The sequence below is a fragment of the Natator depressus genome, chromosome 5 (genome assembly GCF_965152275.1).
Source record: "Natator depressus isolate rNatDep1 chromosome 5, rNatDep2.hap1, whole genome shotgun sequence".
In the NCBI taxonomy this organism is placed as follows: domain Eukaryota; kingdom Metazoa; phylum Chordata; order Testudines; family Cheloniidae; genus Natator; species Natator depressus.
Genome location: NC_134238.1, coordinates 43,518,376 through 43,543,197, shown reverse-complemented (window position 1 = coordinate 43,543,197; position 24,822 = coordinate 43,518,376). Strand labels below are relative to the sequence as shown.

Here is a 24,822-nt window from a genome sequence, read left to right as displayed (position 1 = left end):
AAAGGTTTGCTCAGGGGTGGAGTGCTAAGGCAGACTGCTTGGCCGCTGATTTTGAGCAGCCAGATATCAGGGCTGTCAGAGGAGCCCAGAGGGGAGCTATTCGAATCAGGGAGTCTTTGAGGCAGCACTTTGACAATGACCGGTAACATATAGCGCTGTCTGAGTTGCTTCAATGTTACATGACATGTCGTTTTCCTAGGGGGCAATGGTGACATTTGTGACCTTATATTCCTGTAATAGAGTTATTAAAATGCTTGTGCAAGTATTGGCAGTGCCTGCGCCCTCACCTTCTAGAAAAAAATTAAAGATGATTTACCAGTTTGCTTTTATTGCACAAGAAACAGCACACACAAACACACAGATGCTTGGTGGGAAAGGAGGAACCAGGGAAAGGCAGACTTTCACAGCTGCGCGTAGGTCCAGCTATTATTGTGAAAGTTGTCCGAGGGGTTGGAGTGAAGGGGAAACCGAGAAGTCCCGGAAGGTGGAAAGGACTGTGCGGGTGCAGTTGCGGGGTGGGGGGCATGGAAAAGAGCTCTGAATGTGCTGCAGTGGAGGTCAAGCACTGATCGCAGCCTGAAGCATTATTAAGGACTTCAGCATTTGCATTTGCTCCTCCATTACTTTAAGCATCTGCGCAGTAGCGTCCTTAACAAACATGTGATTCTCTTTTCTGTCCTGCCATTTGGCTTCCCAGCACTCCTTTCACTCCCTTTTTTCTGCACTGGAGCAGTGCAGGATCTCCCAGAACATGTCTTTTTTGCTGTGTCTTGGACTCTTTATTATCTGGGGGAGACGCTCGGCCGGGGTACATGGGGTGTTCCTGAAGGCCACAGCTGGTGAAGCACAGGGGACAATGTACAGAAGCAGGATTGTTAAATTCACACACAGCATTGAAACATTTCTGTTAAATACACCTTTTGCAACATTGCCAGCACTCTCTCACTGACCCTAGCCAGGCACATGTCTCTGTGAACACTCAAAGCATGGTGAATGTTGGTGGCAGCTTGTGGGAATGGTGGTGGGGGGAGCATCTCTACATGGGGAAAAGAGTACACACTCTTTGCAAGGGTCATGGTGCAGCACTCTAGGGAACAAATTCTAAAATTCTCCCACACTTTTCCACAGGCGGGGGTAATTCTAGCAGACATCTCACTGCTAAGGATAAGCAGAGAAATGAGGGTACATCTACTCCATGCTTGTGGCTTCTGCCCTGCTCCCTATGCTGCTCGCCTATGTGCCGCTTTGGTCCCTGCACAAGTGATTGCCAAACAGCGCAGGAAAGTTTCCTACGATGGGGGAAGGAACAAAGCTGCTCTGCCATGGAACCTTTGGCAGAGGATTACTGAGTACCTCCAGGAAACTTTCCTAGAGATCTCTCTGGAGAATTCCCATGAGATCTTGATATGCATCAACACCCTGTTCAACTGTACTGATTAACTACACAGGGAAATGTCCACCTCACAGAAACACAGCCAACCTCCCACATTTCTATACCCTGAACCCACCTCCGCACTACACAAGCCACAGCCACTTACCAGGCGTCTCACCTCCTGCTTCTTGCTCCCCAGAGAGCAACTGCTGAGACTGGCTAGACCCCTCCGGAGTGGAGAACAGTTTGTGGCTGCCTGCCCCATTGGGTGATCCCGCCGGGAGCTGCACATCCTCCTCTAACTCCTCCTCTTCATCAATAATTTGGTCCTCCAGATTAGGTACTCCTTCCGCTGCCTCCATTCCCTCTGAAGCATCCATGGGGCTCTTGGGGATGGAGGTGGGGTCATCACAGAGGATAGCATCCAGCAATTATAGAACTGGCAGGTCTTAGGTGAAGCACCGGAGCGATGGTTTGCCTCCCTCACCTTATGGTACACCTGCCTCAGGACCTTTATCTTTGCTCTGCACTGCAGCATGTCCCGATCACAGCACTTTTCGCACAAGCCTCGAGAAATGTGCCTGTAGGTATCTTAATTCATATGGCTCAAGAGCAGCTGGGACTGCACAGCCTCCTCTCCCCATATACTGATCAGATCCAACAGCTCTGCTGTGCTCCAAGCAGGAGAGGATTTGCTGTGATAATCCGCCATGGTCACCTGGGAGGATGCAATGAGACCTCTCCACGCTGAGCAAATAGGAGATGGAATTTCAAAAATTCCTGGGGCTTCTAGGGAGGAGGGATGGATGGTTGTTTACTGGCTGCAGGGCAGTGGAGTTCAAACTGCTGACCAGAGCGGTCAGGATAGGTACTGTGGGACACCTCCTGGAGGCCAATTAAGGCACTGAAATGAAGTGTGGTGTCTACACTTGCATGTTGTCAATGAAAATATAGAGGAAAAAGACTTAAATCTCTCATGAGGGTGGATGTATTTTGTCGCTAAAACCAGGCATTTTTCCACGACAAAAGTCGCCTTGCAGTGTGTAAGCAGTCACTGTTTGGGTTGATAAATGGCAGTTTTGGCAACAAAACGTGGTAGTGTAGACAAGGTCTTAAATAAATCCACAATCTTTTGGATCTTCAGTGCTGTCTGATTCCCAAATAGCCATGACAGAAGAACCGCCCCCCCCCCCCGCATTCAACACCTCCCCAATTACTGGAACTCATATCTAGGGCGTAGCTGCACACCTTTGTAAAATCTCCATCTGGTACAATATGCAACATCCTACCTATTAAACAACACATGATTTTTGTGAGCATACCATCCTGGTGCTCACTGGCTCCCCACTCAATACAGAGTCCAATTCAAGGTCTCAGTCTTGTCTCTACAACACCAGCCATGTTCTCCTAGAATAACGAAACTGTAGACAAAACGGGGAAAGTCCCATGAGACTAACACTATACTCTCCAACCATCCCCCCGTCAAGCCTGGACCCTAACACTGGAACTCACACGTAAAAGCATTTAAAATGATTCGCCTGGCCTCACCTCACCATATTCAGAATTAAATGCAAACTGTAATGAGAGAAGCCAAGTTGAAGAGAGAAGTTCCTCTCATATGCACCCCAATCTGATTAAGGAATTGAGGAAGGTGTCCCCTGACAAAAAATATTTTTGTTTATTCTCTATGGACACTACCACATGAAAACTAGACAGCTTCCTGTTAGCATCCCAGTCTTGCATGCCATAGCTCTCCAACTCAAGTTATTTATAAGCTAGGAGTGAACAAGAGCCTTGCTGTAATGGAAAGAAAGAGAGTCACTCAAGATAAAAGAAAGGGGGAAGGGACGAGAGAGAGAGAGAGAAGCCAAACACCTTTATTCAGAAATAACTATCCAAACAAGAAATGTTTCAGAGTAGGAAAACGCCAAGGAAACACAAACATCATATTACAAAAAATAGAGAATAGTTAACTGATAGGGTCACTATAAACTGACATTGTCTATTGGGAAGGGAGGAATATTTACAGCCTAGGTAAGAAAATTTTTCTATTCTTTAAGTAGAAAATGTCAGTCCCTAACTTAATTGAATCTACATAGTAATTCCACAACAGTAACCTGCCAAGCAACTAAGTCAGCTGATAAATGATTGTTCAAACAAGTGAGCAGTAATCATAAATGGCCGGTTTGCTTGTTTAACAAAAAGAATGAGGAAAAGCAAAGCAGGAGGGCGTAAGATAAAGCTGGACCACCACCACCTTTATTTTAGATTTGCTCTGGGTAAGTCACAACTTTGCTGTGGATCAAGTCTCCCACATTTATAAAAATGGGGATAACGTTTACACATTGGGCTCAGGGGGGTTGTAATGATCCGACAATGTTTGCAGTGCACTGGAAATGTCAAGCATTAAATGTTACAGTGGAAAGTCTGGCAGCAAAGATACCTGCAAACTACCTCACCACCCATGTCAAAATAATTTGACCATTTCAAACTGAATATAGAATGCTTAAAAGGAAGGCTGTTTCTACTTAAATGTCAAGTATCAGGGGGTAGTCGTGTTAGTCTGTATCCACAAAAACAACAAGGAGTCGGGTGGCACCTTAAAGACTAACAGATTTATTTGAGCATAAGCTTTTGTGGGTAAAAACATCTGAAGAAGTGAGGTTTTTACCCACGAAAGCTTATGCTCAAATAAATCTGTTAGTCTTTAAGGTGCCACCGGACTCCTTGTTGTTTCTACTTAAATGAACATTCTTGACACACAAGGCAGTTGATTTCTCTACCCTCTCATTCAATGTTGGCTTAACTATGAGAAAAGGAATATTTATGTATACAGATAGTGGTGTAAAAGCACCCGCAGCCACATACATAACTTCAAGATTATAAAACACTGATTATATTCGATGGCTAGGATTTAAACCAACAGGGTGGCAGTGATTGAATATGCAAAAGGATAAATGGTGCCACAGGGAAATCTTTTTCCAAAGTTGTTTATTGGAAGATGTGTTTTTAAAGGCAATGGAGTGCAAGATTCTTCGGTAAACTCTTTTTGGTTAGTTTTTAAATGACACCTAACAGTAAAGATAGACAGTTCACTCTTAAAATGGTGACAATTGCAGAATGTCCAAACACACATGAATGACATCTGTGCTTAACCTTAAATACTCTTTATAAAACTGGATACAATTCTTGTGCCCACACAGTCCTGATAGAGTACATTATTACATAAGAAGGAGAGGAAAATAAGTACAAGCCTAAGGCCATCAGTTCTTTACATGGATTTTTCATTGTCAAGTGAGAAAATGCGATTGAGCAATTTAAGTTTTTTAGCGCTTGTTGCAATTAGGCTCAGCCTAAGTGTCTAGGCCTAAACCTGCTCTGCATCGATTCCAGCCTTTATGATCAAGGGTTCAATACTGCAGCATGCTCAGCACTTCTGTGAGACGGGTCAGTGAGTACTGAGAGAATCCAGCACCTCACAGGAGTTGCTTAGCACCTTGCAGGATTGTAATCTAGGGCCCCGATTCAGCAAAGCACTTAGCCACAGGCTTAGCTTTTAAGTACATGCTTAAGTGCTTTGATAAACTGGGGTCTACTCAGTACATTCTAAATCTAACATGTCATTAAGTAATATGGCGTAGACAAGGCCAGTGTGTTTAACAGCTCTTTCAATAGCTTAGATCAGTAAAGAGTATTTGATCTATAGCAACAAGGTTTTAAATATATAACAGAAAAAAATCTATTGATATTATGTATGAGAAATACACCATAAATGGTTCCCACTGGAATGCCAAAAATAATAGTAATGTTGAGTAAGAGAGGTACATATTTTGAGAGTCTGAAAAACTATTTTAACCAGAAATCATATAATTGTAGCGGTTTTCTTAATACAATTCTAAGCCATTTTGGCATATGTGCTGTAACTTTATAAAAATGCAATTTATAAGAACATACTATATCTCACTAAGATTTGCAGCAAAAATAAATAAAGACCATTTTAAAAGTTAGCCTCTGAAGCCTTAAATAGAGTACATTTACAGCAGCTCATTCTTTATACTTCTCATCCTATTTCTTTAGGGTATTACAGATGTCCCCGCAACTAGAACAGAGAAAGTTACAGAAAAATTTGCTTTATTTTTGTTTTTAAAAAGGACCTATACACACAAGCCATATTTAAACACTTGATATCCACACCAAACTGCATACTTTAGCTCACACAGAACTGCATTGTGACTTCACAGGCCCACTCATTTTCATTCTCAGACAGCGCCTGGGGCAATCACTGAATGACACAACTGATTCATCAAACTCTGCCCACCACCTAAGTGTAGCGCACACGTAATCTGATGTCTGTCTTCATACCAGAGGTTAAGATTTCCACATAAAGTTTATTTTTACATTTGAGTTACATTGCTTAAATATTGGTCTGCACAAAAAATTTAACAACGATTGGCCACTGACTGGAATGAGTAGTCACTAAATAAAAACCCTTAATATTAATATTAACTAATTGGTAAATTAAGACTAAATGGGGCTTGATTCCAGTCTGACCAAAGGGGTTCCAACAACAAACAGTACTCAGATTTAATCAGATTGGAGGAGTCTTGATTATATATATATATATATTTAATATAAAAAAACTAAATTATTCAAAAGTTTATAATTTAAATGTAAACAAATGTAATACACAAATCCACCTATCGTGATCTCTTTTATTCTACCAACTGCAAACTAAGCTTCCCTTTCATTACTCTGTAGCAGTGTCTCTTAGATCATATGCAAACGCTTCCATAGGAAATTTTGCCTCTAACACAAACTTTTAGTTCTGGATAAGTGCTTCAAAAACCCCTTTAATCTCAAAGCAAGAGTTCAACTATTTTACAAAATACGGTTTTAAAGGGCAAACATACATATTCACAAAACAGACTTACTAAGTTATACTTTTCTTCACAATTACATGTTTGTTAGATTATGAAAGAACTTTGGAGAAATTATGCAACATGATCTCATTCTAAATCCCGTCAAGATGCAGACAGTAAAAATTTTCAAAACATTTGACAACCCTAGGGATGTACATGAAAGTTATTTTATTCAATTATTGTGTGCGGTTTCAGTATGTCTCAAATTGCTAAAACATTCTAGAAGTAGCATGTAACAAAGTTTATTTCCATGTGTCCACTGGAGACACATTTTATTATAAATAACAAGATATATTAAAGTTAAGATTACATTCCTTGCTGATAAAGTACAGTATTTACACAATCCACAGTCTTGTCTGTATAAATAGTTTATCTACATATACTGAACATTGGAAAAGTTGAGAGAAAAAATGTCAAGAGACTTCTTAGTTTGACTTGTCAAATAAAGTTAGTAGTAATCTTGCACATATACTCATCTGCATCATCGCTCTCTAAGATGAAATCTTGAATTAACACTTGACAAAAAGCAGCTCCCATTTTGGCCGAGCATCTTTAGTAATCTGATGATATCATTAATAAAGCATCTGTCAACATACCAATTATACCAACATACCAATCAGAATTATTTGGATTTCTAGAACTGACAGTGCTGCTAAGAGGAAACATAATTCCATGTGCATCTCCTTTAACAATTCAATGAAGAATTTGCAGTGTGACACTCTCAAGGACTTGATGATCAAGGAATAAGATTAGATGGCTTTTGTTTTAGTTTTTGGGTGAATGATAGTGCTTATAAAAGCGAGACACTGATGACTGGTTAGAGACTGGCCAGCAGTATAAAGTAGGAAGGCCTGTGCAAGCCTCTTCTCACAACCCTAACCAATGCACTTCAGTCCAGACCAGCTAGTCTGGTCTTTTGCCTTTGTTGAACCAACACTGGCAATCTTTCTATATTATAGTTTGTGCTATGATTTTGTAGCATGGCTATCCAGCAGGCTGATGAAACTTGTTTGACTGAGGCCAGATCTCAATAAAGGTTCAGAGGTGATGTTTAGTACATTTGGTCACTGTGCCTCCTAGCAGTGCAATGTGACTTTTAAAAAATACATACTCTTAAAATATAAGACATACACAATACATTATTTGTGAAAGCACATTAACAAATGGCCAGCATCCCTCATTGCTATTCAGTTCTTGTCTGCCATCAAAGATAATCTTTCATTGCTTTCCCATTTTAGAACTGAATTTGGTAGTCTGCTAAAATCTAGAAAAATGCAAGAAGTGGTGATTAAGTAGCTACACTAGTGTATAGCAACCTGATCAAGCTATAACATGGTTACAGTAAAACCAAAAATCTTAAAAGTAAAATGAAATCTTAGTCAACAAATGTGCTAGCCTAAAAGGCAGAAATCTCCAGAAGTTAAGGCAATTTCATACAGTACATTGTTTAAGGATTCACTCTATCCTCAACTTAGTGTTAGTTCACTAGACTATACATTTTCCTATAGGGACAGACAGCATGGGATGTTTTATACCATATTAGGTGATTCATCCCCTTGTCAGACCACATTTATGTAAAGAATTACTGTGAAGTTCAGATTACTTGAAGGCACACACACATACATGGCAACACAGGCTGTCAGGGCGACAAGCGATTCAATGAACTGCTTTCATCTCCTGTTGCACTAAGTTTGAGTGTTGTCAGCTTCCGAGGGGGATGTTGAGGACTCTTACGAAGGTTATCGTCCATCTGCAGGAAACAAAATGGAAGCTGAATTTGGTGTACAGAAGAACACAGACGCATGCCAAGAGCCTGCATATTGGGTTCCAGTCATGAATGTTTGTGTGAGTGGTCTCACCCTGCTATTTCTGCTCTCAGCCCTGGTCATAAAGGATGCTTTGGTTCCTCTCTCATCCCTAAACTCCTGCTTGTGCTTAGATGGCTATTTATACCATGGCACATAAGAGGTGGGACAGTTATGTGGCTCTTCCTTGAATCATCTAACTGGGAGCATCGAAGGACTGCTGTGGCTCACCTTCTCCAAGGAAGCCTAAGTATCAGTTTTATGACAGCCAAATTCTGTTGGATCAAAAGTCATAAAGCTGCCAAATTCAACTGGCGCATTAACCTGCTCAGCACCTGAAGCAGCATTCAGCACCTTTGAGAAGTGTAGCCTTTAATTTCAGAAGTGCTGCAGAGGAGTAGGGGGAATTTCAGTTAGCTAATGATTTATAACATATATTGCTAAAAGAGCATGATAAGATCTTTTCAAAGACATGTTAAAAGCAATTTCTGAATAAAAGGATTTTAACTTCCCAGAAGAAATAAATGGAATTTGAAACACTCCACATAGAACAGTGCATAAAGTTCAGCAAATATGCTACAATCACTACCTAATGCAGGAAACGCTCCACATTATTCATGAACAAACCATTTTATACATTGACATTTTTCTCTGAATGTTATTTTTAGTCACATCTGGATGGCATCTTTTAGTGAATTAATATGCTTAGTGTCCTCAAATATTTTCCCCAGTAATTTAGTGCTTATGAAAGGTTCTGACAGACAGCCATGGAAACAAGCGCCCTTTACCAAGTACAGGACAGACCTGGGAACTTCTGACTGACCCATTAACTAAAAAAAAACAAAAAACCCAACAAGCATTAGAAGGAACAAATGTAGAATTAAAAATACAGAGTGAGTAGGGGAAAGAAGGAATGTTTCTAGACAGGGGATGACAAGTAGTTACACAGAAGACTCTTTGGTCTTCAAACCAGTCTTCGAACAGAAAGGAAAGGGCTTAAATGGATGTCCAGAGCAAGTTCCACATCTTAGGGGACACCATGAAAAAACTTTGTCAGTTGCCGATTTAAGTGGTGAGAACAGAAACCATAACAAAAGGGGTAGTGTCAGACTGCAGCAGATCTGATGATGTGGACATCTCTAGATTGCTAAGACAATTCACACAAGGCCCTGAACAGTTACATGGGAAGGACTTTTGGTCTCTAATTCCGATGGATTATCTGAACTGCAGGCCTAAGAGTGAAAAACTGCCTCTCTCATTACCAATTCCTTATTTAGGGAGAAGTCTGGATTATTCATAGGGACATGGTTAACCAAATTCTGCTAGTTACCAGCATTTATTCAAAAGAAAACTGCTGACATAAGCCTTTGGAAGAGGACAAGATTTGAGGCAGGGATTGTGTATTTTACATGTATGTACAGTGACTAGCACAATGGGGCCTTGATCCAGAAATGTGGCTTGCAGGTGCTACTGCAACACAAATAATACATACTCCTATTAATATGTTGTGTTATACTTCAACATTTGAGCACACTGTATTTCCTTTGTCAACAGTACTGCTTTGAAAACAATGAAACAGTTACTTCAGGAAGCAGAAGAATTTGTTACTGGTTTATTTTGAATTATGACATTATGTTCGTGTTTTTCTATGTAAATTAACTCCTTAGCAAAGAAACAAGGAAAGAAAAAATTTGCATTGTAAAGTTACAATGATTATTTAGGGCAAGTTTACACTACAAAATTAAGTCAACCTAATTTACATCGACATACAGCCACCACAGTAATAGAATTGGTTTTACACATCCACACTACGCTCCTTGTGTCAGCGGTGTGCATCCTCACTTGGAGCACTTACACTACTTTAACTGTGAGTGTGGGAAATTGTGGGACAGCTGCTGAAAGGCAGCAACAGTCGATATATGCAATGCAGTGTCTGCACTGACACTGTGTTGACCTAACTACATCGATTTAAGCGCTACACCTGTCGCAGAGGTGGAGTTCGTAAGTCGGTATAGTGGGTGAGTTACATTGGTGGGAGCTACATTTTAGTATAGATGCTTACAGAGTTAGCTTAACATAAGCTACCTTACATTGACATAACTCTGTAGCGTAGACCAGGCCCCAATATGCAAGAATAGCTGGGAACAACAATGAAGTCACAAGAACTAATGGAAAATAAAGACTGAAGAAAAATAACCTTTTCAATCAAGTTGGATTCCTTATTTACAAGCTGTGTGAGTTTCTGTAGATTTGCATCTACGGTATCCTGTCCAGACGGAGAGACGCCTAAAGCATCAAAGCAGAAAGATGAAGATGGAAAGAAATTTAGAAGAGCTTCACAAGTCTTTTGCAAAGCTTTTTTGGACAGAAAGATCATGCAGTTTTCACCCCTATGAACAGGTCCACTGTTCCCTCCAAGCTGTGCGCACGCACACAGGTCCTAAATCCCGCGCACAGAGCGAAACACCGCGCGCACAAAAAATGAAATACTACATCGGAGCCAGGCCGAAATATCATTTACAGGTGACTTTTGACATTGTTCGCCCGCCATCTATCAACACAGCCAGATTCTACTAGCTGGCAAGGGGAGGAAAGGGAAAGGAGGTTAAATTTCCTTTTTCTAAGTATTTAAAAATGACATTTATAAAATAACATGGTGTAAAACTATTATCATCACAAACTGCAAATTAAAACTTTTAAATGTATAAGCATTTTACTCGCTTGGGCGCATTTGCCTCATAGTGCACAAATCTGAACTCTGCTTCAAAAATTTGCACAGAAGAAATTTTTTGTGCACACAGCCTGTCAAAAATTAGAGGGAACACTGAACAGGTCTTTAATAAAGAAACACTTTGTATTGCAGACAATGTTGTAGCCTTTTGCTTCCAAACTGAAATCCTGAACCCGAACTTCTGTGTAGATATAGGTACATCCTGCTAATCCTGACATGCTTTAAAGGGAAGAATTAAGTGGTTCTCAACCCTTTAAAAACCATGCCCTCATGTTGCAACAACAAAAGAAAGTTTCAGGATCCATCCCCCCCCACCCCACTCAAAAAAATTGTGATTCTTCTCCCCACTCCATCTAGCCATAAAGAAGACAGAAGGGCCATTTGCACAGAGGTTTGACAGCAAAGTTAAAGCCATAAGCAAAATCTGCAATAATCAAATACTTAGGGCTTGTCTTCACTACCATGCTAAATCGGCACTGCTGCATCGCATGTCTAGTGAAGATTCATTACGTCAACAGGAGAGCACTGTCCCATCAACGTATTTACTCAACTCAACAAGAGGAGGAAGCTATGCCAGTAAGAGAGCATCTCCCGCCAACATAGTGCGTTGTAAACACCGCTTAAGTCGATGTACGTTACGTCACTCAGGGGAGCAGTTTTTTCACACTCCTGAGTGACGTAATTTACATCAACTTAAGCAGTAGTATAGACCACTGGTTCTCAATCATGGGTACGGGGACCCCTGGGGGACCAAGAGCAGGTTTCAGGGGGGGCACCAAGCAGGGCCAGTATTAGACTCGCTGGGGCCCAGGGTAGAAAGCCGAAGCCCGACTGCAGGGGGCTGAAGCCCAGGGCCCTGAGTCCCACCAGCCAGGGCTTAAGCCGAAGCTTGAGCAATGTACCTTCGGTGGAGCCCCTGTGGTGTGGGGCCCCAGGCAATTGCTACCCCCTAATGCTGGCCCTGGCTTTTATATGCAGAAAACTAGTTATTGCGGCACAGGTGGGCCATGGAGTTTTTATAGCATGTTGGGGGGGAAAGGGGGGAGGGAGGGCTCAGAAAGAAAAAGGTTGAGAACCTCTGGTGTAGACAAGCCCTTAGCCTTCAAAATGCAATGGTAATCTTAACTTGTCCAAAGTGATTAAGAAGTTATGCACTCACCTCTTCTCCTTTCCCCATTCCACAGCCATTTGATTTTGGCAAGTCATTAGATATTTTATGTAGGATTTCTAGACTGACTAGACAGGTTATTCTTGTGCAACTGACATTAGTAACCCTTTACCTACTGTAATGCAAGAGTACCTGTTTCCTTCCCAGATATATTCCATGCCTTCTATCCCTTCCCTCGGCCTTCCAAAGAAAGGGAAACCTCTCCCACAACACACACACACACACGCTATCAGCGGGCAAATCAGAAGAGTTAATATCAGTCTGGCTTTTTGAGTTTTTGTCAGTACTGTGCTTATATCTACATCTTAACATGAAATGCTGGTGCACTGATGCCTCAGGTTGTGTCATCTGCAGGACTGAACCTGGGATCTCTGGATCTAAAAGTATGAAACTTTACTGCTTGAGTTAAAGGACCAGATCCATTGGCTGGGAAGCAGTAGCAAACTCAAACCTCTTACACCATCTAGTCACTAGAGGAGGGATAAAGACCCACACTACAGGTCTCGGTGTGGCTTACACTGGTAGGTTGTTTTCTAGAAAAGGAACAGGAATCTGACTGTGAAGGGACAGATTCTAAATACAGGAGGAAAAATTGGTAAATAAGGACCAAGTGCTGTCATACTTTATTGAGCAAAACCTCCCCCTGATTTCAGTGGGAGACCTGCGCAATTTAAGGACCACTAAATTTAGCCATATAAACTTAAGTTATCCTCTTAACCCAAAAGGAGATGTCTGTTTAGGCTGAGGGAACAAAGATGAAGAGGAACAATCAAGTTTCTCAGTTTCATATATCAGAAGAACAAATCTACATTTGTTCCCATTTCCAAATAATATACGATACGGGGCAGGAGAAGCTACTTTAAAATGTTAAACAAGTGCTGTTGTCACTCCACTGTTCAAGCATTACTTTATCCTACTATACAACTTGAGAACTGATCATGACTTAATTTCTTCTCCACAACCTCAACATGAAAAGCCATAGGCCAAAGTTGTAGCTTTGTAACTGACTAATACAGTTTCAATTTGGCATCCAATGGAAAGAGGCATCCTTCTTTTGAATATAGTATCCATGTTGAAAAAGAAAAACAAACATGGCTTACCTGTAACATTAAGTCTAAAGTAGCCACTCAGGATGTCATCACAGAAGCGACACAGGTTGGAAAGCTGTTTCAAGTGCTCTTGTAATTGGACTCTAGGGAAGCGCACTTTATAAAGAGGTGCAAGAAAACCAAATACAAAGGCATCTAAGGTTGTAGGCCTATCGAGAATAAAAAAAACAGACAAAACATTAACAGTGCAGTACTCCATAAACCACTTTCTGAGCGCACACCAAAAAAAATGCAAAGCACAATTTAACCAATTATTCTGGGACTCCATCACACCATCAGCTGAGTGGACTTCTACTGACTTTAGAGCTTCTGAATTTGAGAGGGCCTTACAAGCTCAAGCAGCATAATTTCAGATTTAAAATTCAGCCCTGCTTCCATATATGGTAGGCGTTCAAGTCACAATACAAACCATTTCTTGCACCACCTCTGGAACAGTCTAGTCTCCTGTGCAGAGACCAAGTAAACAAACTTTAGGCAGGGAAACAGAATCTGCTCACAGGCCACAAAGCACTAGTACATCCAGCACTACAGCCCGTAACTAGAAATAGGCAGCAGTTGACCAAGTGTGGGGGGATCACTGCATCGATTTAGATAACCAACACACCTCTGCCCTTCCCTTTTCATGCTTCCAAATCCCCCAGAACTACTTTGGAGAGAGCTGCTGAGCTAGCACACATGGGATATCCACCTGCACAGTAGACCTCCTGTGGGTCTACTGTATTTAGGGCCTTCCACACTTGGGGATTGAGGCAGCATGATGTGGCCAAAATTGGGAGTTTGCTACCCTTAAAGTGGATGGGCCTGGTTTTAATTATTTTGTTCAAGCAATGGCCATCACCAGCAAAAGACATATAAATGAGTGGAGAAAGCACTGAAGGTTTTAGTGAAAAATTATAACCTTTGGTTCACCAAGACCTCTGTCTGAACAGACTGACACTAAAGTACTATGTTGTTTATAACATATACATTTCTCTTCAGATCTTACCTCCAAAGATAAATGTTAAACCTGAATCTATTTTGGAGCAGCATGAGACATTCTTGCAATTAATCAATAATGTTAGAGCATGCACTATGTGAGATGACTATCAATCATAAAAAGGTTTACACTCACATATTTCCAAAGAAAAACTGAGATGTTCCCAATCTGTTTGATAGAAGATTTAGGCACTCCTTGGCATCTCTGTATATCTAACAAGAGAAAAATTGACCTAAGAGCAATAAAAAGTGGGAAGACTAGTATGCAGAACAGCATTTATCGTTACACAACATAAGTCTCCATTTCAGTTCTTCCCCTTGTCAGTACCAATTTGTGACCTAAGTTACTCATAAAGCAAAGCATACCTGTGCTTCTACTTCACTCAAACTGTATAGTGGAGGCTCTCCCCTCATCAGCAGGATCCTGTTAAGTGCTTCCCTGGACATCTTCCCAGGTAGATACAAATTCAATGGAAATGGAATCCTTGAAGCAAACCACGGCTTTGTCACAGTACAGTAATTTTCAGCCTCGACCCAGAATGTGTGCAGCTGTATCAACACAGTAAAGAACATGAACAAGAGTTAATAGGAATTTTAATGAAAACATTATGCTTCTCTTTATAAAGACTGTGTAAGGTTCTCTGTTACACAAATAATAGGAATTATAGCATTAAAAAAAGCAAGCAGGCGCCTTACTAAATTATATTCCCACACACAAGGCATTAAGATGCAGTTTAAGGCTGTAACTATGCTCCTATTAAATTAAGACATTAGGACATTGTAGATAATGCATAACATTCAAAGCAAAGGTTCTAAATAAATCGACGACTGATCCTATAGATCATTCACTCATCTTATGGTGCAGTGTCAATGTCATAGTGATATAAACTTTTCTTATCACACACTATATCCTTCAATATTTAACATTCATAAACGATTTGGAAAAAGAGGTAAACAGTGAGGTAGCAAAATTTGCAGATGATACAAAACTACTCAAAATAGTTAAGTCCCAGACAGACTGCGAAGAGCTACAAGGGGATCTCACAAAACCGGGTAACTGGGCAACAAAATGGCAGATGAAATTTAATGTTGATAAATGCAAAGTAATGCTCATTGGAAAACATAATCCTAACTATACACATACAATAATGGGGTCTAAATTAGCTGTTATCACTCAAGAAAGATCTTGGAGTCATTGTGGATAGTTCTCTGAAATAATCCACTCAATGTGCAGCAGCAGTCAAAAAAGCAAACAGAATGTTGGGAATCATCAAGAAAGGGATAGATAATAAGACCGAAAATATCGTATTGCCTCTATATAAATCCATGGTACGCCCACACCTTGAATACTGCGTGCAGATGCGGTCGCCCCATCTCAAAGAAGATATACACCTACAACCTGATATAATGCGATCCGATATAACACGAATTCGGATATAATGTGGTAAAGCATTTCCCCTCCTCCCCACTCCCTCCCAGGCTTGCGCAAGCCTGGGAGGGAGGGGGGAGAAGCAGAATGGCAGCAGCGCGCTCAGGGGAGGAGGCTGAGGCGGAGCTGGGGTGGGGGTGGGGAACTGCTGGTGGGTGCTCTGCACCCACCAATTTTTCTCCGTGGGTGCTCCAGCCCCGGAGTTGGCGCCTATGGTGGCAGTGTGTCTGGCTCTGACATGCTGCTCAGAGCGGCGTGTTAAGAGGGCCGTGCCGGGGCCAGGGGGTTGGATAAGGGGCAGAGGATCTCGGGGGAGAAGGGGGGGGGGCGGTCAGGGGACAGGGGGGTTGGGGGTTCTGAGGGGTCAGGAAGTAGGTGGGGGTTGGATACGGGGCGGGGCCAGGCTGTTTGGGGAGGCACAGCCTTCCCTACCCGGCCCTCCATAGCAAGTTCAACATAACGCGGTTAGATTTTTTGGCTCCTGAGGACTGCATTATATCGGGGTAGAGGTGTATTGGAATTGGAAAAGGTTCAGAAAAGGGCAACAAAAACGATTAGGGGTATAGAATGGCTTCTGTATGAGGAGAGATTAATAAGACTGGGACTTTTCAGCTTGGAGAAGAGGCGACTAAGGGGGGATATGATAGGGGTCTATAAAATCATGAGTGGTATAGAGAAAGTAAATAAGGAAGTGTTATTTATTCCTTCTCATAATACAAGAACAAGGGGCCACCAAATGAAATTAATAGGTAGCAGGTTTAAAACAAACACAAGAAAGTATTTTTTCATGCAAAGCACACTCAAACTCTGGAACTCCTTGCCAGAGGGTGTTGAGAAGGCCAATACTATAATGAGGTTCAAAAGGGAGCTAGATAGATTCATGGAAGATAGGTCCATCAATGGCTATTAGTCAGGATGGGCAGGAATGGTGCCCCTAGCCTCTGTTTGCCAAAAGCTGGGATTGGGTGACAGGGCATGGATCACTTGATGATAACCTGTCTGTTCATTCCCTTTGGGGCACCTGCCATTGGCCACTGTCAGAGGACAGGATACTGGGCTTGATGGACCTTTGGTCTGACCCAGTATGGCCGTTCTTATAATGAGGAACAAAATGAGGGGATGGGTTTGAGACAGTTATAAAACTAAGTGGGATGAGGGAGATATTGGTGTTTATTGCTCTCAGGAAGTAGATGAAGGTGAGGAGGCTAGGTTAGAATCAGCACCAGTATGGGAAATTTGGTAGACCTGTAGCATGGTAGGTAATGGTTTCATGTATAAACTGGAGCCAAAGTCATACAACTCCAATATAGAGGTAATGCAAGCAGCTACAGAGTTCTACATCTTTACTGTAATTCACAGTATGTTGGTGTGGGCTTGTGGCCTATGTTAGATGTGATTGAGGTATGGAGGCTACTGGTGGACTGTTAAAACATGTATATGAAGAGTGTCAGGGTAAAGGTTGTTAGAGAACCTTAACTTTGAATGTGTAGGCTTTTACATTTTTAAACAAGTACAAGACTCATGTTTAAATACATCTGATACAGTTCAGGCTCTAAATGGGTATCTTAAAGTAGTTTTCATCTGAGAATTCCCTAGATGTCTTTAGGGGGAAAAAAAAATCTATATCGCATGAAAGCTTGCTAAGGATAGTTATTTTGCTTTCTGATACAAAGATATTTTATTACAATACTAGATGTGATGTTCAGGGAACACAGGTTATTTAATAGAATATATGTCAAAACAGTCTTTAAATCAAATCTCAAGAGGCACATGTGTAAGTTCTCTTAAACTTGGGCAGTTCAACTGAGGGCATTTACAGACTCTGTCAGGACATCTTTATACCAGCATACCTTGAGAAGTTCCAAAAATTCATTAAAAAGAACTCCACAGTTATGCCCCTGACATTATCAAAAATAGTCAGGAGTACTAAATAAAACACATCTGAAATTTCTATTTGACACATTGGGGAACCACGCACACCAGTAAGGGGTTCTGTCACTGCCTGCCCTGGTTCATGTCTTCAAGAGCAATGAACCAGAGGGGAACGGTCTGGTACTTAAGAACTTGGAGAGAACGGATTTAGGACACTCAGGACTGGAAGGGCCACTGGTGTCACATCCAGTGAATAACTAGGCTGGCAGAAGCCAGGGTGAGACCTTGTGCTTATGGGCAGGCTATTGGTGTCAGCGATCTGAGGCATAGCAGCACAGCATTAAGGCACCCCACAGTTACAGGATAGATAGTGACAGAACCCCTTACTGGTCTGGGTGATCCCCCAAATGTCACACTAGTATAAATTGCTTTTGTGACACAGTTTCTCTCAAAACGTTGCATTTAGAAAGAAAATAAAGGAAAAATAGGTATAGTTCATTTTAAAAAGAGTGTCTCAGAGATACCTTGCCCCCAGATTTTTGGAAGCAGTTAGAAGTACTGTCAAAATTGGGCTTAAAAAAGGAAGCAAGTTGCAGCCACAACTGTGGTGTGATGGCTGCGTCTACACAATCAACACCAATGACCATCTCCCATAAGAATCCATTTGGAGCAATGCATGCTGCCTAACACCTTCACAGATACAAATATTTACTAATAATGTATAGCCTGCTCCATTCAGTCTGAAAAGCGTTCATCACCCTCTCTCTGAAAACCAAGTTCCTTTGAAATGTCTCACACTGGGCAATATTTAATTATTGATCACATTTTATCTTCACCATCATTCTATGTTTGTAGATGCTTACCACAGCAGGAAGCAGTTTTTCTTCAAGTAGTGCAATGTAGGCCAGTGTGTCAGCTCCTTGTTTTGCAGATAGTTCATAATCAGCATTGTATTTCTGTCAAGTTAAAAAACACACATGCAACACACACACACAGTGTCACATGAAAATTCTCACACAGAAAAGAAGTCCCACAACTGGTGGCTTCTGTAGAGCTAAACAGTTATTAAGCAGGTCAAGTAACTAAAATAATTTTAAGTCCTGCAATCTAAGAATGGAAAATGTATACCTACTGAAATTTTCTTCCTTTAATCATCCATACCCTCTGTGCTAAACCTCTCCATGCCCAACCTCTCTACTGCTTCCAGTATCCTCAGCCTCCACTGGAGAGGAAGGCCCAGAAAAATAGCCTGCCTTTAACTGCTTTCCAAGCAGCAGCAGAGTGAAACAGATGCAAAAAGTATTACTCAGGTCCCAATACTGTACTGAACTCCTCCGGTAGATAGCTCTCTCAATTTTCTGTAAAGCCTCATGCACATATGGAGACGTATAGAGAGTAAACCAAAACACTCTTTTATTTGTTATTTTTCAAAGTTACCCTTTTAGAAATGTAAACACTGTCTGAGTCCTGAAGGTACCATAGATCAAATTCTAGATTCAATTACACCAGCATAAATTTGAGTACTTCTACTGAAGTCAACAAATCAAATCCATTTAAGTTAGCTGAGATCAGAATCTGACCCTTGGTGTTTAGCCTTGTAGTTCACTGCCCAAGGAAAGAAAAGAGAAGTGGATATGTGTATAGACTATTCTGTACCATTTCTGGTTTCTAGAGCAGAAGTGAGAAACTTCTCGAAGAATGTAAGCCTGAGAGATACACACAAATTTATGCAGGTACATATTTGTTCCTTTTAAAAGATGACCTGCAACAGATTTTTTTTAAAATGGGTCTTGTGCCCACTTTTTCAATCTTTACACTGTGTAAAGAAGATTTGGACGTTTGTTTTGTCAAAAAGAGACAAGTGTAGATATACTGGGAGTGTTAATGCTTTTCTTCCCAGTTTTGTGGAAGACCTCTTGGATATCTTAGAGGATGCATATTGTTAGTTCTCACACCTTGATTGGAAAGAGAGAGGTATTGAATCTCTAACCGATGTCTTTTCTCCAAGAGGTTCCTTAGTCACTGATGTTTAAAATTCTTGGGTTTAACACATATTTAACAGTGTGATTAAAAATCCTTTCCCAGCTCCAATTCTCAGTTTTCACTCTCTTAATTCTTCTGATGTCATAATATCACTAACTTTCCAGTCATCAGAGACTCTTCCAGGCTAGACAGGAACTGAATTTCTAATGTAAAAACAAAGCAGGGGGAAAAAAAAGAGACAATACCATTTTAGGCCCTCTTCCTACATTATAAAGATGGAAAAACTGTACAAACCAACTCCCACCCTTTGCAGATTATTTAACATTCTAGATGTAGCTCATCAAGAGTAAAACTGTACATTGCCAAAATGTGCATCACGAAAAACAATTCCAGATTTTCTTTGTTTTGCTATCCAAAAAATCCCCACAGCAGATTAAAAATAATAGAGGTTTTAAAGTAAAATAAACATTTCTGTTAGAGTAATCCAGTTATGTAAAAAACATGACATAAAAATGTGATCTATAAAAACCAGCAACATTAGAGAAAGATTAGCTATTTGAACACTTAATACACAACTCAGGCTGGGTCAACCTGCTCAATGAAGCTTTTGTTGTTTGTTTTATATTTAAACCTTAGAAGGGTTAAAGTTAGTCCTGCTTAAACAGCTAACCATGGTCCACACTCTGCCACCCTTACTCATACTTGAGAGACAATTACTTATGAGTAGTCACAATGAAGTGATCTAGTGCTACTCTAAGCAAGTAAGAGTAGCAGAATCGGGCTTCATGTTATTAGAAACCATCTGTATGGATATTTACAGATAAATATTGTGACACAGGCAGAAATGTTACATGACAGAGAAAAAAACAAGTTGCAAATTAAATTAAACTGAACTAAACCCAACATTTCTCTTTAGCAAGTTAGAGACCTACCTGTTTTCTTAAGAAGTTTAGTATTTTTGCTGGCTGAGTAATAACTGTGTCTTCTGATATCAACACTGGCACATCTCCTAAGAAGTGAAAATTATACTGTCAACAGAATTTACATGGGACACTTTTAATCGAATTTGAAATGGGCCCTAATCCTACAAACACTGATGCAACTGCTTAGCTTTACACAACAAAGAACTTCATTACAGTCGTGCGTGTGTTTCCAGAATCAGGGCCATAGTTAGCACGAAAAAGAATCCAAACAAAGACAGGGCCACATCACAGTCAGACTGAAGTCAATAGGATACACTGGGCACTTTTGAAAAGCAGGCTACTTTTTAGGTACCTAACTGTAGATACCTATTTGAAAATTTCAGCCTGTAAACCTACAACTTGTACACACAACTAGTCCGTTAGCCCATTCTCCCATCTTTCTCCCCCATTTGTTTTAAACCCCAGTTATGTCTTGCCTTAAACTAGAGTCACAATCTGATCTGAGCAGGCAGATCCCTGCACGCTTATGGAACCTCATTGACTTCAATGGGACTCCTCACAATGGTGTGAGGGTCCACCTGAACACACCAGATTGCAGGATTGGGGTTTAAGATTGTAAACTCTTTGGGACAGCCTACAGCAGTGGTCCCCAAACTGTGGGGTGTGCCCCCCGTGGGGGAGTGCGGAGAAACATTCCAGGGGGCATGGTAAGGCCCAGGCCAGCCCCTTTGGGAGGGCGGGGAGGAAGAGCCACCCAGCCCTGTTCTGCCCCCAGCTCTGCTCTGGCTCCAGACCCAGACCTGCCCCCACCAAAGGCCCCAACTCCCAGCTGTTGCTCTGCTCTCGGCCCTGGACACAGCCCCAGCCAGGTGGGGAAGGGAGCGCCACCCAGTTCCACTCCGGCTCTGCCCCCAGCCCTGCCCCCAGCTGAGGCCCCAGCTTTGGCTTCTGGCCACGACCGTGGCCTGGCCACAGCCCCACACCCAGCCACGGCTCTGCTCCCGGCTGCAGCTCTGCTGCCAGCCGCAGTCACGCTCCCGACCATGACCCCAGCCGCAGCTCCAGCCCCGGCTCCCAGCAGGACGCACACAGATTACATTTATAGGAAAGGGGGGGCATGACCTTAAGATGTTTGGGGACCACTGGCCCACAGAGTCTATTATATATTTGTACAGTACCTACCACAATGGGACTAGATTTGGTTGGGTCTTTAGCTGCTACCATAATACAAGTAAATAAGACTGTATTATTGAACCAGAGTTTTGGAGAATTAGTTGAATTTAAAATGCTCTTTCCTTATATTTAACTTGTTAAAAAATACAGAATTTATGAGCAAATATGTTAAATTAGATCCTGATGTAATTCACAGAAATCAAAGAGATATACCAAGGATGAATTTTGCCCTACAAGTCATAAGGGGCGAAGTTCTATGTGGATATAAGTGATACACAAGCTAATCATATGACAAGTAGAGGTGGCAAATTAGTTTAACTTGCACTGATTTGGTTTCCAGAGCCTGTGCAAAACGAGTGCGATTTACATGCCAATGATGAAGGAAATAAACTAGCAGGAGGGTCCAAAATAAAGGCCTCCCTAGCATATTATCTTAAACCCACCTCTTAGTTGTATTTCCTCATACACCGTCCTTTTGATTCACCTTTGTGTAAATTCAGCATGGTTTTGCACATTCAGATTGGTGCAAATTATACTTCTTGACGTTTACACTCATCTTCTAACCAAGTTACACCTAATTTAAAGGAACACTGGTAACTTGATAATCTAATTTCCATTTGAAAGTTCTGTGGCTACTTTTTTAACAAATAACCTCTCGCTATACTGTGCTGAAAAATTAAAAAATTTTAATTTTTTTCTGATTCAATTTGTTTACCGTGTGTGTTTGACAAAACTATAGGTATAGTCAGTTTCAGTGTTTTGTTGATTGTCAGTTGTATCAAATTTACATAGTGATCCAGGACATACTATTTATACCCTCTGGATAGCACTTTACTGTCATACAATTTTCAGGCTTGATATTGAAAACACATTTTCATGCATGCTTAACTTCATTAATGTGAGTAGTCCCACTGACGTCAAATAGATTACTCACATGTGTAAAAGTTTGGCATGTACATACAAGTGTTTGCAAACTCAGGCCTTCATTTGTAAAATGGCTAGTGTGTACAGGAAAAAAAATTACAAAAGCAAGTACCTTTTGGAGCTCTCCATGAGTTATCAATAGCATTCACTTTCACTGGCGCACCAGAAAAACTGGCATAAGCCTGCAATAAACGTTGCATTAAAAATTCTAGTCAGCATTTCAAAAAAAAAAAAAAAAGTGATCTTTTTAAGAATTGATATCACTAAGCTAGAGCACTTCTGGGTAGCCATGTTGTCAATGGTTCACGATCTCACCTTCTGTATGCACATTCAGTGTATTTTTTAACAGACAGATGACTAACATTATTAATCCTTTTGTGCTAAGAGTTAGAATTTCTTGCTGTAACTTGTACTTACATTAATTGCAAAAGGGTTGGTTTAGGCAGTTTCAGGCAGTGGTGGTCAGCTAGAATAATTTTTAAATGTCAGAACGTTTCTAGGAAACTATGAGCTAAGAATAATGTCCTGACATCAGTGCCATACTGCAAACACATAATATAGGTATCCAAATTAACTCTATGTTGTAGACAGACCTTGGAATTATGTGAACAAGCATTACTATGGGCTCTAGAGACTAAACGGGAAAAGACATGGCAGCAATTCCCTACCTCCTGACCACGCCAGCTCCCCTGTGCAGGCTCAATGACTTCAGGGCAGCTCTGCAATGGTGTAAAAGTCCACCAAAGCAGATCGGATATCAGGATTAGTATTTTAGGTTGTAAACTCCTCAGGCCGTCATTTAGGTTTAAAGAAATAATTTTCCCTACTGAGCAATCACCGAGACACAGACGTGAACAATAATGTTGCTACACTTCAATTAATGGGCTTTTTGCTCGTCTCTGCCTATAGTACCTGCCAGGGAAGCTGTAGCATCGCTTTCCTGTAGCCCACACAGAGTCCCAGGCGAGGTATAAATAACGCGCCATTCCGCATCAGGGAACCGGCAGGCGGCATGAGCCGTAACAAAGGTCCGAACACAGGCCCGTGGTGGAAGGGAACCGCTTCCCGGAGTTATTTCAACGGCCACAGCCCGGGGATCGGATTTACCGCAGCGCGGCGCCCCGCAGCTCCCATCAGCGGCCGATGGGCTCTAGCCGGGGGCCGCGCCGCCACGGGAGCTGGGGCCGTTTGCCATCGCCCCAGGCAGACCGAAACTGAGACGAGAACTAGGACTCCGCGCCCGGCAGCAGCTGCAGCGGCGCCGCGCCGCAGAGCCTCCCGACCGCCCCCCAGCGCGGCGCCAGCCGGGGCCATCCCGGTCCGCGAGCCGATCGGGCACGAGCTACTTCCCCGCCCCACCTCCCGCGAGCTGATTGGGTCGCCCCCCCCCGGCCGTTACCATGACAATCAAGGACTCCGTGTGCACGGACGGCAGCCCCCAGTCTCCTCCCCAGCAGTTCAGCTCCATGGGAGACGCCATCTTGCCGCGGCCCCTTTGCCCCGGAAGCGATTGCATCCGCCTCGGGCCTTCCGGCGGGTGCTCCGTCCCGCGAGACGCGGGTGGCTTGGGCACTGGTGGGCCTCGTGCTGCTGGCTCCCGGCGGGCGGGGTGCAGCGCTAGCGCGTGTCGCGGAATTCTGGGCGGCCGGAGCCCGCCCACAGCGGCCCGGCACCCTCCCAACACAGCCTACGCCCAGCCGCCCGCCCCGGAGCTGCGGCGCCCCCACCCCGGGGAGGGAGCAAGGCGAGCCCCCCTCTCCACCGAATAGACCTGGCTGCTGGGGCGGCCCGCTGCATGAGTCCGCAGACAGGGGTGGTGCCGTAGGTCGCCAGCGTGGTGGCGCCTTTAATTTCCCCCTCTCCCCTTCGTGGTTTGCTATTTAAAAAAAGTGACTTTGAACAAATAAGTGTTTAATGTATCACAGTAGTTAGGAAAAAATGTTAAAAATAATTCCTTGGTGAGATGCACAAATATTTGCTCACTGTACTGTATCTTGTTTTCTGTTAAATAATGTTACACACATGTCTATGTCACCCAGTATGTTGTGCTTTACTATTAATATGAAAGAGGAACTCAAGAGTTAATTCAAGTTCATAAGTCATGATAGTAACTGTAAGAAATCCCTGCACATTTTTCTGAGATACTGGAGCACATTAGATATGGGCCTGATTTAAAAACAATTTAGGACCCTGTCCTTCCATCAGAACTATGGTAGACAGAGTATATCTCATCTTTCCATGGAAATGAAATGGGAGAATACTCATTTAAGTTGTTATATGCCACATAAATATGTTTCTGTTTGGACTATAAGACGAAAATTATATATTAGCTAGCAAAGTACAGTTGCCAAAGCTAGTCATATACAATAAGTATAAAATGACATTCCAGAGGTGAGTACTTGTTTATTTATGTTTAAAAAATATGCTGTGCAGCTTTTT

The 24,822-nt window shown here is 42.0% G+C and overlaps 1 protein-coding gene across 3 annotated transcripts; it reads right to left on the bottom strand.

Moving 5' to 3' along the window:
* Window positions 1–6,051: 6,051 nt before the first annotated feature.
* On the bottom strand, window positions 6,052–23,891 carry MTX3 (metaxin 3). 3 transcript variants are annotated; one of them, XM_074952667.1, is made up of 9 exons: window positions 23,296–23,664; window positions 22,496–22,565; window positions 20,296–20,372; window positions 18,244–18,336; window positions 14,446–14,628; window positions 14,216–14,292; window positions 13,096–13,253; window positions 10,294–10,382; window positions 6,052–8,041 (listed from the first exon to the last, which is right to left on the bottom strand). In XM_074952667.1, exons 1-9 carry the CDS (start codon window positions 23,395–23,397, stop codon window positions 7,931–7,933), a joined length of 960 nt encoding a protein of 319 aa, XP_074808768.1. In that variant the 5' UTR covers window positions 23,398–23,664; the 3' UTR covers window positions 6,052–7,930. The 3 variants fall into 3 exon arrangements, with proteins under 3 accessions (XP_074808768.1, XP_074808770.1, XP_074808769.1); XM_074952668.1 differs by lacking the exon at window positions 23,296–23,664 and adding an exon at window positions 23,783–23,891 and having other exon boundaries at window positions 6,053–8,041; XM_074952669.1 differs by lacking the exon at window positions 10,294–10,382.
* Between the last annotated feature and the right edge of the window lie 931 nt (window positions 23,892–24,822).

Excerpts from the sequence above, each read along its gene's own strand:
- MTX3 (XM_074952667.1), bottom strand. The coding sequence starts at position 23,397 with ATGCCGCCTGCCGGTTCCCTGATGCGGAATGGCGCGTTATTTATACCT. Across the intron at positions 20,373-22,495 it reads CTCATGGAGAGCTCCAAAAG|GAGATGTGCCAGTGTTGATA; the intron begins GTACTTGCTTTT and ends TTCACTTCTTAG. Across the intron at positions 18,337-20,295 it reads TAAACTTCTTAAGAAAACAG|AAATACAATGCTGATTATGA; the intron begins GTAGGTCTCTAA and ends TTAACTTGACAG.